This window comes from Apteryx rowi, unplaced genomic scaffold (genome assembly GCF_003343035.1).
Source record: "Apteryx rowi isolate R43461 unplaced genomic scaffold, aptRow1 scaffold_297, whole genome shotgun sequence".
In the NCBI taxonomy this organism is placed as follows: Eukaryota; Metazoa; Chordata; class Aves; order Apterygiformes; family Apterygidae; genus Apteryx; species Apteryx rowi.
Genome location: NW_020449385.1, coordinates 727,712 through 743,004, shown reverse-complemented (window position 1 = coordinate 743,004; position 15,293 = coordinate 727,712). Strand labels below are relative to the sequence as shown.

The 15,293-nt window shown below is 41.4% G+C and overlaps 1 protein-coding gene across 1 annotated transcript in view; it reads left to right on the top strand.

Moving 5' to 3' along the window:
* The window catches only part of CNGA3 (cyclic nucleotide gated channel alpha 3), a 29,826-nt gene extending 17,391 nt beyond the window's left edge, over positions 1-12,435 (top strand). The window contains exons 5-9 of the mRNA XM_026069443.1: positions 670-676; positions 1,114-1,178; positions 3,416-3,523; positions 4,544-4,650; positions 9,516-12,435. Coding sequence (XP_025925228.1) covers positions 670-676; positions 1,114-1,178; positions 3,416-3,523; positions 4,544-4,650; positions 9,516-10,918 — 1,690 coding nt within the window. The 3' untranslated portion in view covers positions 10,919-12,435. The remainder of the gene's footprint in view (positions 1-669; positions 677-1,113; positions 1,179-3,415; positions 3,524-4,543; positions 4,651-9,515) is intronic.
* Positions 12,436-15,293: the final 2,858 nt, after the last annotated feature.

The following is a 15,293-nucleotide window of genomic DNA, read 5'->3' as shown; positions in this document are numbered from 1 at the left end:
TGCACCAGTAGAGAAGGACCTGGGAGTGCTGGTGGACACCAAGTTAACCGTGAGGCAGCAATGTGCCCTTGTGGCCAAGAAGGCCAATGGTATCCTGGGGTGCATCAGGAAGAGTGTTGCCAGCAGGTGGAGGGAGGTGATCCTCCCCCTCTCCTCAGCCCTGGTGAGGCCGCATCTGGAGTACTGTGTCCAGTTCTGGGCTCCCCAGTACAAGAGGGATGTGGCGCTACTGGAGCAAGTCCAGCGAAGGGCCACAAAGATGATTAGGGGACTGGAACATCTCTCCTATGAGGAAAGGCTGAGAGAGCCGGGCCTGTTTAGCCTGGAGAAGAGAAGGCTGAGAGGAGATCTTATCAATGTGTACAAGTATCTGAAGGGAGGGTGTCGAGAGGATGGGGCCAGACTCTTTTCAGTGGTGCCCAGCGACAGGACGCTAGGCAACGGGCACAACCTGAAACACAGACACTTCCATCTGAACATGAGGAAATACTTTTTCACTGTGAGGGTGACAGAGCACTGGAAGAGGTTGCCCAGAGAGGTTGTGGATTCTCCTTCTCTGGAGATATTCAAAACCCGCCTGGACTCAATCCTGTGCAACGTGCTCTAGGTGACCCTGCTTGAGCAGGGGGGTTGGACTAGATGATCTCCAGAGGTCCCTTCCAACCTCAGCGATTCTGTGATTCTGTGATTTCATTTAATCAGTACTAAAGCTTCCAACAGACACTGTGAAGGTTCGTATATGGCAAGAATATTGATTGTTAAACCATTGCAAGACAAACTGGAACATTTAATTAAAATAAGCCTGGTACACTGATGTATGAAAAGGTCAACAAAACATGAGTGACTAATGCACAGAATCAGCCAGCTGGTTACCTGATTTAATAACGTGCAGTTGTTAGTTCTAGAGGTCTCAGCCTGTAAACCATTTACACCAGTTGGATGAATGGTTCTGCTGAGAAACCCTGTCCTACCCTGTGCAGCATCCAGGTCAATAGTTTCTTGTATCTTACCTCACCATTGATCCTCTTCCCTAACTAATAGAAAATTGGTAATGTTGCTAAGCCTTACATTATGTTGTACAGCAAAAAGGAAGAAAAGAAAGAGGTTAAAAAGGAAAAGAAGGAGGAAAAGAAGGAGGAAAAGAAAGAGGAAAAGAAAGATGATAAAAAAAAAGAAGAGTAAGTATAAAGAATGAATGTGCGCTTGTAACACACCTCCTACTCTACAGAGCATGGTATGGCATTTCACTGTAACACTGCCACTATAATTATTGTTCTGTAGGCTGCAGAATGTTATCCTGTCAAACCTTTAATACATTTTGCCCTTTGAAATGGTGCAACTGCTCAGCAAACCTGTTGCATCTTTAAGACCTGTATTAAGACCTGTCATGAACAGCTTCCCAGGTCAGTAAAAGGGAATTCAGCTACCTCTGATCACTTTGGCTGACTGTTCAAGAACATTTTTTTTTTCCTATCAATCAGGGCATTTTAGGATAGCAGCATGCTTTGCAAATCTGCACAGGGTTTTCATGGTTCTGGTATGTTTGTAATGACTCAAAGCAGATGAACCGAAAGTCTAGTCTGGACTAAGAACAAAAATATTACATGTAGACAATTACAGATATACTAAGAAGTTTAGTTTATTGATAATTCTGACAAATATATGAGTAAGACATCTGCTTATTGTGAGTCCTTACCCTGAGTAACATATCTGATTACTTAATATGGTGTAATTCTTTACTAGTGATTAGTAAAGTTTGCTCCTGCTGATTAAGAGCTGCTGAATTTCTGTGCAAAAAATGAGATCATTTGAACACTCTTAACAGAATTGTATCATGGTCTTGTCTAGTCCCCCCCATTTGTCCTGAACGCAATTCAGTTTAGTATTACCAGTCACAAAAATATAACAGTGGCAACAGATAAAAAGAGAATGCATTTAATTGGACTTCACAGTTAAGGAGTATGTTAGATGAATATATTGCAGGTTTGTTTTTGTATATGGTTGTGTGTGCTGTGTATGCAGGGACGTTAGTTGGGAATCATTTCCAGATGGGGTCTGCTTGATCTCCAGATCTTAACTTTCTCTTTTAATCAAAGCTTTGATTTGAAAGCTTTTTCAGCTCTTTCAGCTTGAATTACTGTGTAATGAGAGCCTGAGTTTTACATTAACCTAAATCATTTAAAAACATTTCAGCAAAGAATATGAGTGTTTTAAAATGTCTAGAAGGCAGTGTAATCTATCATATGAAGACCATATTTCATGGTCACTAGATTTGAGGTGGTCACCAATTTTTTAGAAGAAATGTCTCAAAATCTATTGTGAGTGTAGCAAAGTAAATACTTCTGAGGTTAAGATTACCTTCTTTATTAACACTATCACCTGGCCTGATATTCAACTAAGAGCAGAGATAGTGCCAGCAATATACACAAATATGAAGTGTCTTATTTTTACACTTTTAAATATTTTCATTCCTGGAAATTAGGAAAAGTCACACAAATACATATCCAAGCGTTGCTCAATCGCATATTCCACCCACTATTATACAGCTTACTGATCAGACTAACATGTTACTATTGGAATAACTTCTGTGGTTACAATCCACTAATGCATTATTTCCTCTGATTATATACAACGTGCCTAATTGCTTATCTTGTCTTGCTGTGGCAAGACACTTCTGAGTATACTATAATGTGTCCACTTAGCTGTGCTATTCTTTAAGTCTTCACTAAATTCCAGGTCTGCACATTTCTTTTAGCACCTTGTTGTTGAGAGGTGTTGGGAGCCTGGACTATGAATGTATGAAATTTGGTCTTGCATAATAATGCCTATTTTGGTTCTGGTCTCTGCACTCTGTATGTGTGTGCATGTGTGTCTGTGTGTGTGCGCGTGCACATGCACGTGTGTGTGTGCATACGTGCGCGCACAGTCTTGCTTGTGTAATCATGTGTTTGAGTATATATATTTATCTTGTTTAAATGCATGTTCATACAGTCATTTCAATAATACAAGGATTTGCCAAAAATGTCAAAATTAATCCCCAAAGGAAGACTCTTCCTCTAGCAGTGGACTATAGCCTTCTAGCTGGAATGATAGTGAGAAACGTTTAATGTTTTCCTGTTCAGTGGGGTTCATATGCAAAAATGGTGGTATTTTCAGCCAGTGTGATTTGAATATCTTTGTTTTTCTTTCCAATCTTGGTATTTTTTTCCAAAGTTGCATCAGGCAGGAATAGATTGTGTCAAATGGGATGAAACTTCAGCTGATATTTGGTATCTCGTCTGGGATGCTGGCATGGATACTCTCTCTTCTTAGGCAGTTGTGTGTTAGTCATGAGATGAGCAGCCTCCAGCAGAGGGAGATCCAGAAGGTCACTTTGTTATATTTCCAGTGTAAATCTGTATGTTTCACTTTCCAGGAAGAAAAAAGAGATCTTTGTGATAGATCCTTCAAGCAATATGTACTACCACTGGCTGACTATAATTGCAGCACCTGTGTTCTATAACTGGTGTATGCTAGTGTGCAGGTATGGATTTAAGTTAATAATAATTTTAGGTTTCAAATGTAAAGTGTCTTGTTATGTTTTCTGCATATATCATCATCTTATCTCCCTGTGGTATCTTCTGGGAGGCTCACGTAGAAGCTTTATAGTTCACATATCTTTAGGAATATACGATATACATATCAGAGGAAATAGATGGCCAATGCTTTTTTTTTTTTTTTTTTTAATCTTTTTTTTGCCTGTATAAATTGATTGTAACTTGCAAAAAGCATCCCATGAGCGCTGGCAGTGGCCTTTGTATGCCACCTACTGGCTAGATGCAGAGATGCGCCTTAGCCACCATAAGCTTGGTAACCATCGTTGGAGAAATGTCTCTAACCATGCAGTAGAGAATATACGTGGCAATTCAAGGGGCAGGTCAGCAAAGAAGGCAGGGAAGAGTGGGGGCAGTGAGGGGATCATTTTACATTAATATGAAGGGTCTATAGATACCTCAAGGGCAGGACGATTTTACTGGAGTGTTTATTTTCCCTGTTGAAATGTAAAACACAGTTTGAGTCAAAATTGAAGTAATGGAGGAGTGCTGTGGAAATAGATCACTTTGTGGCAAATGGCAGGAAGAGATGGGGATGTCTTGCCACTCAGAAGCAAATATTTTATTTGGGAATTATCTTAATGGAGATGTGTATGAATTTTTATCTAGACCTATTTGCACTTGCAGATGAGAGGTTGGGAGTGCCTGGGGATATTTCCCATGAAATCTGATGCATGTTTAAATGTAGGGATATGTGCATCCCTCCATATGTGCACTTGTGCTGCATATATGTGTTTAAGTTTTGTTCCTGGCTTAAATATCTTCAAATTCTGAAAGATGCTAGTGTCTATTTAGACATAGCTCCAGTGTGCAGATGTGCAGGCGTAGAAACACACTGCATTTAGTTTGTTCAGTGCTAGTGACATGCACTAACAGGCTGTTAGTAAACGCATTCTGAGTGCTCTGCTTATACAATTGGTGTAAATTTTGTCATATCTTTGTTTCTTTAGAGCCTGCTTTGATGAGCTACAAAATGACCATATTAGGTTATGGCTGATATTGGACTATTGCTCTGATATCATCTATGTTTTTGACATGTTTGTCAGATTCAGGACAGGTGAGTCTTTTTGTGGTTTTTACATTGTTTTCAGATAACGACATGGATGTAAAAGCTGGAAAAAAGGGAATTCTCTTGTGGGGTCTGACCAGTGTAATATCCTGTCTGCAGCAGAACCTAGTAATGGAGGCTTTGGGATAATGAAGTGTGTGACCAGCTTGGTTTGTTGTGTGGCTGGACTTCCCCATATCTGCACCTCCCTCATCTCCAAACCCAGGCCTATCATTGCTAAATAGGCAGGTCAAAGACTGACTGAACAGCTTTCTCCAAAGCCACTGTAACAGGCTGTGTGGGGAAGGAAGGGTAAGGTACTTTCCATGCCATCTACCACTGTAGTGATAGGTTGCTTTTACATATTGGGAAGGGCAAAAGGTCAGCTCCACCCCACTAGTTCTTCTTTCTTAGCCAGATGATGCAGCAATGTGCTCAGGAGTGATTTTGGAGTCGGCCATGTGTGAGACCTGGCACTTGTCTCTGCCTCCCACTTGCAGTCCTCTGCCTGGAGCAGGTAGTGCTGCCCCTTTGCCACCAGCTGTATTTCTTGCAGGCTCTGTGAGCTCCTGACTGTGTCTCCCGCTACGCTACATGACGATAGTGTAAGAGTAACCCAGGAGCGTGGTGGTGTAGGATTAACCAGGCACTTCCACTCTGGTCCTGCCTTCCTGAAGGAAGCTTGAGCCAAAAGGATCCATGATGACAGTGCCATCCCATGAATGAAGTGTTTGTCTTCATCTTCCTCTTTCAGTTTCTGTAGTCCAGACAGGCTGAGAGGACTTCATACTTGAGTAGGCCCAACTGATACTGATTCTAGCCTTAAAGGCAACATCTGTTTTAAACTAAACAAGGTCGTAGTATAGGCCTAAACAATGACGCACAATGATCCATACTGTTAAACTGCTAGAATCATTCTTGTCATGATTTGGTCTATGCAGCTAGCACTCTCACAAACAGTGTTTGGGCACAGATGGGGGGATGATAACAGAGCATGGGACTTGTTCCTAGGAGGCAGTTTGGACATGGCTACTCTTTTGGGGGTCTGGGAGAGTTTACGTGTATGAATACAAGCTGTTTTGGTAGCTGGTCTCAGGGCAAGAAAACATTTCCTGTCTGTTCTATTTATTGGCACAGATACAGCCAGAAATGTTGCTTGAAAGGGTCCAGAACTGCACTGATCATTATAAAAATGAAAGTTCTCTTAAATCTTTGATTTTTACATTTTCTTTTTTTAATCATCCTGACAGTTTGACATTAATGATGGCTTATGACAAGTTGTAACCGTAAATGCTGTCAGTTTGGGAAACACACAACTCATAGCAGCAAGCTGGATTTTTAAAATTAGCAAGTCCTTGTTCAACAAAGAAGTATCTCTCAGATAGCAGCCTGAATCTCAAGACTGCCCTTTTCTTGGCTTCACCTTTTTCCTATAGTAAAAAAGCTAGCTGTGACCACTAAATTCTTCTTCTGCAGTTAAATCCGTTTCTGCAATGGGAATGAAAAGAGACAACTGAGCAGAAATTGAGCATGTACAGGCAATACAAGTGCAATTATAAAATTTCCACGGGCTATCTTGGTAATGGCTGCCAAAGCGTAGTTAAAAGACTGGCTTTGCAGGCTTGGATTGGAACTGCAGAATTGCCATAGGCTTTCCCGAATGCTTCAGTGCAGGTCTGTGCTGCAGTCTTAGGCACTCACCGGAGTGAGTGGTTCTTTTAGGTGCTGAAATCTTTGACAACTCGGCATAACAACCCCTCATGGTCCCTGGCTGTGTCAGCTGCCTTCTTGGATAAGTCTGCAAGATGCAGCTGCCCTCGGGACAAAGGTTCTGGGAGCCTTTGGGGAAGAAAATGACTCCCTGGCTGTCCAGCAGTAGGGACTGGCTTGGAAATGGGATCTAGGAAGCCCCACAACTATCATGATCCATGGCAGATTCTCTGTGGTGCACCTCTGACTAGCAGCAGGGCCAGTTTCACCGTATTTCAGCTATTTGATGACTGTATGTTGTGAAACAGAAATGATTCACGTCTTTCAGCAGCTGATTTTATCTGGCATACCCCATGTTTTGATGTTTTCAAAAGGTTTTACTGTAGTACTCTAGTTCTGTGAGGAGACAAAAAGACCTGAGGGCTTTTTATCTCCCTTCAGTATAAAGGTGTTTCCAAAGTTGTTCTTAATATTTGTGAGTCAGATATTCAGTTGTCTGGCCAACTTTTCTGTTCAAGTGCATAGGACTGTTCATAACAGCATATTTGACCAGATCTTCCATAATTTTCGGATGGTAGCACATCTGTGGCACATGACTTTTTCTGTTTGTAGTCAGCATCAGCTTACAGATATCTGAAGATAGATACACACATATACATGAGACAGATGTACAGATATATAACAGAAACTATAAGAGAGTCCAGAAATACAGCAGTACAAGGCAGAGGGAAATGCAGCTCAGTCCTCATCAGCAATTGCTTGTATTCTGAAAAAGTAGCTGCTTGTAGATTGCTAAGGTAGTAGCAAAATCTGATAATTCCTGATATACAAGGAATGTTTTGCTTTTTTCTAAGGTGGACTTCTCCTCCTGACTGGTCTAGTGGGCAAACACTTGGACATGTCTCCACTTGCAACTGCAGCAAATATTTCATAGTGCATAGGCTGTTCCCTGCAGAACATTTTTTACTGCCTTGAGCTTTCGGAGGTAACAAATAGCACTGCAGCTGTACTGCTCAGGCAGCCTTTCTATGAGAATTCTTACCTATACACAGCTGCAGTTTGTTTTAAGGTCTCTTACTGCTGCTTATGCCTTCTCATAATTCTTAAAATCTAATACTTTCTGAATACTTTTGAATAAAGACATATCAGTGTACAAAAATGATTGCAAAATTGTCCTGATCAAGAAGTGACACAGGAATGAAAAGCAGAAATAGGATACACAGATGAATTATACAGATGAGTTTTGTCAGATGTTTCTCAGTATAAAAATATAAAATACTGTTTTTGCATCAAGTAATTAGCAAAATTGTTCTTAAGGCAGCTGACTTTGAGGACAGGATTTATGAAAACAATGCCTCTTTACCGGCTACAAGGATATAAGACTATGGGGTGGTATAATTAATAGCTGTGTTTAAATATGAAGGCATTTACAAAATCACTGTTCATCCTGTTATCAGGTTGATTCATTTGAGGCCCAGTCCAAAGGGTGTGAAAAACAACCAGAATCTTTCTATTGATGGATATTGTGTTCACTTGTATTCCAATTAGGCCCTGACACAAATGACTACATCTGTACTGTATGCACTTTTTACATAAATGCATTATGTGGGAAGGGAACCCAACAAAAATTGAAAGGCAATGATTTATAGGGAACTTTGAAGCTATTAAAAAAATAAATAAAGAAAGACAATATCTCATGGAAGCAAAGTATTACTGGTAATTTTAAAGACTACTACAAGGATTTTTTTTTTTTCTGAATAGAGAAATGTAGATGGAAAATCTACGTTGAACACTAGTTCTTTTTAGAATCAGGAATCTGAACTAACCTTTCTAATTTCACATCTGGCTCAGGATCATCCAGGTTTTTATTTTTTGAAAGAAAATGCTAGTGTCAAATAACTTACCTAGCATTTTTTGTGTGTGGATTTTAACTGCTAAGCACCGTAGGTTGGCATTCTTTTTTCTGTTTTACAGATGATATGCCAGTATGCAGAGACATACCATCAGCTACATGTGGTCCTTTGGGGAGACAATGGCAGAATCAGAAACAGAACTGCTGTATTGGATTTGGTGCTCTTTTGAGTCTCCAGAACATAAATAATCTTTCTGCCATGACTAAATATGACTATATATTAATTAAATACATGCAGATTTAACTTGCAAACAAATCTAAAGCCATTCTTAAGTGATGATACTCAGATTATCGTTTCTAAAATCATTTCACATAATCTGGAGTAGACCTGTGTCAACTAAGTAGTTTCTATTATTAATTTGTCTATTTAGGTTTCTTTCTGGTGAAAAAAAGGAACTGCATATATATATATATAGCCAACATTTCTAATGCTTGATTTTGTTCCACTGAGCACCCTTCAATATAATTTTAATAATATTATAACTTTTAAAATAATAAGACTGTGGCAAATCACCAGCAATCTCAGGAGTTCCATGTGTTTGGTGCTAATCACTTTATGCTTTCCTTCTGCTCAAGGTGGTGAGCACTAGGACAGCTACTGAGACAATGTATATTAAGTAGAAAGATTTCTGCTTAGTAGCTGTCTCATTAGAAACCACCAAAGAATACAAAGCATTTTCTGCACATGAAAATCCTGTCAGCTGTAGCACTGGTTACAAGAGAAAAAGCATGAATTAGGGGGAAAATGCTGTATTTTGTTATCTCAAGGTTATCTATTTTGCTTTGAAAACATTTCTGACATTCCATTATACTTAGTCTTGGAATTTATTTAAAAATATTCCACTCTGATTTTATATACAATCAAAACATGCTTAACTTTAGTTATGAGTCATGCCAATGGTTTATGAGAAATGAGACATACGAATCTCCACTTTCTATTTGCAAAGATGCCTGAAAGACATGGACACAGTTGTCCCAAAATAGAGTGGAAAAGTGCAGGAGGCACCATGTAATAATACAAGTCATTTCTCTACATCACTATTTACTAGCTTTGAAACTTGAGATATTTAAATTTACAAAGAAATATTTTTCATTAAATGAACTCCTAGTACATCATTTTCTGTATGCGTAACAGTTCCAGTTTTAATGCTCTCGGGTATCTGAAGTGTAAAAGTCACTCAGTGCTGTTGACTGTAATTCTGAACTGCACTTTTATTCTAACTAGTAAAGTATGTGCTTTTATTTTTTAAAGGCTTCCTCGAGCAAGGCTTGCTAGTTCAGGATGAAAAGAAATTACGAGACCATTACACAAAAACTATGCAGTTCAAACTGGATGTGCTCTCTCTTCTGCCAACAGACCTGGCATATCTGAAGCTGGGTTTGAACTACCCTGAACTGCGGTTTAACCGCTTACTGAGGATTTCTCGGCTGTTTGAGTTTTTTGACCGTACAGAAACCAGGACAAATTATCCAAACATGTTTCGCATTGGAAATCTTGTCTTATACATTCTTATCATCATCCACTGGAATGCATGTATATATTTTGCAATTTCAAAGGTCATTGGATTTGGAACCGACTCTTGGGTCTATCCCAATGTGTCCATTCCAGAGTACGGGCGCCTGTCTAGAAAGTACATTTACAGTCTGTACTGGTCAACGCTCACGCTGACGACCATTGGAGAAACCCCACCTCCGGTGAAAGATGAAGAGTATCTCTTTGTGGTCATCGACTTCCTGGTGGGTGTGCTCATCTTTGCTACCATTGTTGGTAACGTGGGYTCCATGATTTCCAACATGAATGCCTCCAGGGCAGAGTTCCAGGCCAAAATTGATTCTATTAAACAGTACATGCATTTCCGAAAAGTGAGTAAGGATTTGGAAGCCAGGGTTATTAAATGGTTTGATTACCTGTGGACTAACAAGAAAACAGTGGATGAGAAGGAAGTTCTTAAAAACCTGCCTGACAAGTTGAAGGCTGAAATTGCCATCAATGTCCATTTAGACACACTGAAGAAAGTGTGTATATTCCAGGACTGTGAAGCTGGACTTCTCATTGAACTGGTGCTGAAACTGAAACCTACTGTCTTCAGTCCTGGAGACTATATTTGCAAAAAGGGAGATATTGGGAGAGAAATGTACATTATCAAAGAGGGAAAACTGGCTGTGGTGGCAGATGATGGCATAACACAATTTGTTGTCCTAAGTGATGGCAGCTACTTTGGTGAAATCAGCATCCTAAACATCAAAGGTAGCAAATCTGGCAATAGGAGGACAGCCAACATAAGGAGTATTGGCTATTCTGATTTGTTCTGCTTGTCTAAAGATGATTTAATGGAAGCCCTCACTGAATACCCAGATGCCAAAAAGGCTCTGGAAGAGAAAGGGCGACAAATTCTGATGAAAGACAATTTAATAGATGAGGAAGCAGCAAAAGCAGGAGCTGACCCAAAAGATTTGGAAGAAAAAGTTGAAAGACTTGAAACAGCTCTGGATACACTACAGACTAGGTTTGCTAGGCTCTTTGCAGAATACACCTCATCTCAACAAAAAGTGAAGCAGAGACTTGCCAAAGTAGAAAACAGAGTGAAAAAATACGGTAGTGGCACCATATCAGAGGCAGAGGCTGCAAAACCTGAGGAGGAGAAAAAGAACTAAATGAGCATTTATATTTTCTCATTTATTAGAGAAGGTTGAAGCATGTAAAAGCCATAAATATGTATAAATATATGTGTGCATACATACATGATTATTTTTATATGGCCTCCAAGAAATGATTTTTAGCATTTTTAACTAAAGCAGTAATTTCTTGTAAATAGATTGTTGTTACCTTCTTAGGGGGAGATCTTGGTCTGTCATTTGGGTGCTTTTTTTTGTACTGGGAGTGGGTTTCTTACAAGTGATGCTCAGAACATGTGTCGTGACGATATGTGTAAGTCTCAATACACTGTCTCTTCCCGTGTTAAGAAGGCATTGTATTTAAARTAGAAGGGATTGGTTTTGGATAAGGACTTTTAAAATATTTATAGGGTACATGCTCTACCTTGCTACCTTATTAGCCTATTAAATACATGGACTTACAGCCAAGCTTCTCAAAATCTTTATTCTTTCACAATGAAGCAGTCTGCACAAATGGTAGGACTGCAGATAAGAAATACGTACCTGACCTGTACAGCATAGCCCTGCATGCGTATGAAATAGCCATGTATCCAGATGCTTTAGTCTGATTCCTTTCTCCTGAGCTGGGCTGTGCACAAAAGACCATGCTGACAGCGCAGCAGCAGTCGGTCACGTCCTTTCCGTCATGGTCTGTGGCAGCCTTTGCTGCTTTGCTCTGCTTTGCTTGGGGAGGGAGTGGGGGAATCTCCTGTCATAGCATTTTCCCCAGCACCAGCCATGCAGCCATACAGTCCCAGTAGCAACGCTGGTGGAAGACATCTGTGGTAACATGGCTTCACTCAACGTAGGAAGAGAAAAGAGGGGCCTGGAGCCTGCTGCTCCTACGTGTAGGGTCTTTATGGGCAGTTCCCAGAGCGATGCTACCAAGAAATTGCCAGGGCTGGCAGGACAGACAGCCCCAGTCTGCCACCCAGCATTCCCTCCTATCAGGATTTCTGCAGGGCAGAGAGAACCAGTCCTCTGTTGCAAAGTCTCTCCTGCTACTAGACCTACATTTTCTTCCTCTTTATTTCATTTAATGATGCCTACTTCCCCTCCCTCCCAATTTTGTGCCTGCTTCTCTCCTAAGTAGTTGTCACACTTCCATGTTTTCACTGGTTAAGAAAAACAGGGGCCAGATTTACTCTGAAGTTTTACTTGAGTTCATCTGATAGCTTAACTGTGCTGGTTGCTTTTCTGCTGGCTATAGGGTAGGTCTCTATATTGATGGTCCAGCTCTGAGGTGATTGCACTGGCCTGATCCACTCAGCCTGCTGTCATGTTCAGAGCAGAATGGTACCGAGCTTTCGTCCCTTCCAAGGGGGCATTCTCCCATCCAGAAGATACTAGCTTTCATTTTTTTCCTGTACAATTTTCTTCAGTTGTTTTTTTTTAGTGTCCCTCACATCTCTAGCTTTCTTTTAATATCTCTCTGTACTGGTATTAGCACCTTTAGCCCGAGAGTGAAATCCTAGCCCTATTGAAATGGCTGGTAAATTGCTTCAGAGGTGGTTAGGATTTAAGCAGCAGTATTTTTGGCATGCTTAACTTCCTATGGTCACCCCCCACCCCCACCCCCAAAACCCACCCCGTGGCAGCAGTGCTGCCAGTAACAGCTCCTACTAGCTCCATGCAAACTCAGGAGAAGGTGGTTGGACGTTTGGGAAATCCTGGTCTTCCATATGAACTTGCTGCTTATTCCTGTCACAGCTTTCTCATGTGGCTAAAGTCGTAAAAGCACCTGCAGCAGTAGTTTGTATGGGTAAGAGCATGGTGCCTGCACTCTCTTTCAGGGTGAAGCACTGTAACTATGTAGACAAGTAGGCGTATTTGTTTTTGACACAGTAGGTGAATTCCTTGTTTTCAGTGTAATCCTTTGAGCACTGCCTTTGCTAGCCACAGAGCCTTGTGTCTCAGTTTTAACTGGTTCAAGCTTCATATTCATGAGATCAGACATTACAGGTGGCTCTGTGTTAGTCACTGTGTTCAGGAGAATAACCACCACCAGCCAGCCAGGGTTGCAAGCAGCACCTCCCTTTTGGACTGCGAAACGCTTTAGGTATATAAACTTTGGCTCTTCTGCTTGCACAAAAGTGGCCACAGAGGCAGGGGAAGGGAGGCACCTTGCAAATGCCCAGAGGGGGCTCACGCCCAGTCCCACATCCTTGGACCATGTCTACCCAAATAGGCAGCAGAACAGGTCTCCTTCAGAAAAAAAAAATCATTATCAAAGCCAGTGATCATTGGGTTGTTCCCTTCCAACACAGGAAAAGCCAAGGGACTGAGGAAGGTCTGTGCTTTTCTTAGCCTAAATTGATTTGAACCCACAGCATTGCAGCACTAACCACATTTAGACTGCAATAGGAGACAGACAGACACACACACACACACACACACACACACACACTCTCAGCTGTGTATTGAATTTGAGAGGCTTAAACAAGTATAGTAAATCACAGGCCAGATGCTGACCGGCAGCCACCTTGATGCCTGGAGAAGGGGAACTGACTGTAGCCCTACCTCCTCTCCAGACATTGGCCTTGGCAGAGGTGCAACATATGAATGTGGCTTCAAATTAGGGCTCCCTTGGAAAACCAGAGCACTGAGTTTTGTGGGCTTGGGAGTGTAGTTTTCCTTGTGTTACTTCCACCCTTGGGCAACCTCACTAACTTCAGAGAAGCTGGGAGTAACAGAGGCTGCTTATTGTCTGGACCCTCCAGTGGCTTTAGGCGATACAGCAGCCAGTGCTCTGCCCGCTAGGCGTCCTCAGCCCTGACAGCATGTGGGAATAGATGGCCTGTTGGAAAATTGCTAGGAACCCAGCGAGAAGAGAGTGCCTGAACTAGATGGTAGTGAAATAAAAAGAGGTGGTTGCTCTGTTTAACTGAATACAACTGCTGAAAATAAACATTTATCTGGGGGAAGCAACTATCTCCATCCTATTGGCACTTTTGAGCCTGGCGAGAGAAGAAAAATCTGACAATGACTAAGGAATAGGGCTTTGCTTGTAATATTGGCAAAGAAGGAGCCACCCAGGTAAAGAATCCTGTGCTGGTGCCATCTTCATTGTGGGATGAAAGCATCATATTGGATGGGGGCTGCTGTCAGCACTTAGCTATGCAGGTACCTATTGGCAAAAACATTCTGCTACATTCATTGGTGGCTGACTGGTAGTTTTGAAAATATCTATATCCTTAAATATGGGATTCAGAGCTTAACCTTTCAGTGTATTCCCTGAGGCTCCATAGATTGTAGCTTATGGCTAGCAGCCTGCTGGCAGAAGCACATACGCTAATATCAAATCATCCTGCAATTAAATTAACCATTTAATCACTTAAAACTTGACTATCTGCTTCTACAGCAGGCAAAGCTCAGCCTGTCAGCAAAGATGTTAACTCCTAGTGAGATGCTGAAAACTGGAAAAAAGCTTCATCTAATGCAGGTGAGAGCTGGCTGCTGCATTACAAGCTCAGTTTCCGTAGCAGCAGGAGGTTTGCTCATGCCAAACTTGAAGCAGAGAAACCCATCCATCCTCTTACAAGCAAAAAAGCAACTTTACAACCCCCCCAGTAAGTGCTACCCCAGCTCTGCACTGGTCCAAGCCCTCAGCTGATCCTGACCTGGAGCAATGATTGCACTAAGGAAGCGGAGTGGGTCCGGTTCCCTGGTAGCTTATATGTTGCTCAGCCTGCCTGCCTGCCTGCCTGCCTGATAGGAAAGTGAAAGGCTTTTGCATTAACTGGATTATTCTACAGATAAAAACACTAATTTTAGATGCCTGCTTGTGAGCCATGTCTAAAGTCCTGTTATCATCAGTGGGGATTTAGACACCACAGTCTAGAAGCTGACTAGACTTAGGTATTTACTTCAGGTTGGGCTTAATTTCTGTATTACCACTGACTATAATGACAGGTTTGTCCTGTATGTGGACATCTGAGTTCAGGAGGTTTAGTCCTTGAGCTAAAAGTCTTGTCCTCTGCATCTCCAAGTGCAAACAACTACATGGGATAGAAAGGAGCTTGAGTCCTTCCCCAGCTGTATTTCTTGAGACAAATAGAGGAGATGATAGATAGCACTGGCTGGGGGGGTCTAGTGCCATCAATCCCACACTGAGGAAGTTAAGGTTGAAGTGGGGGCTGGAGAGTTGCTGGTTGCAGGATATCACTTTTATAAGGGCAGTTGGTGTGGTCACAGACTGTCAAACTTGCAACTCCCACTTTGTAACAGAGGCAGATACTGCATTGCTGATAGCTGCTACTACTACTACATAGCTGTACTGCAGTTGTTAGTGTTTGACACTTCTTATTCTGTTACTCAAATGTCACATCTGATAGGAGTTTTACACTTAGTGTCATATTTATGTCAGTCATAACTC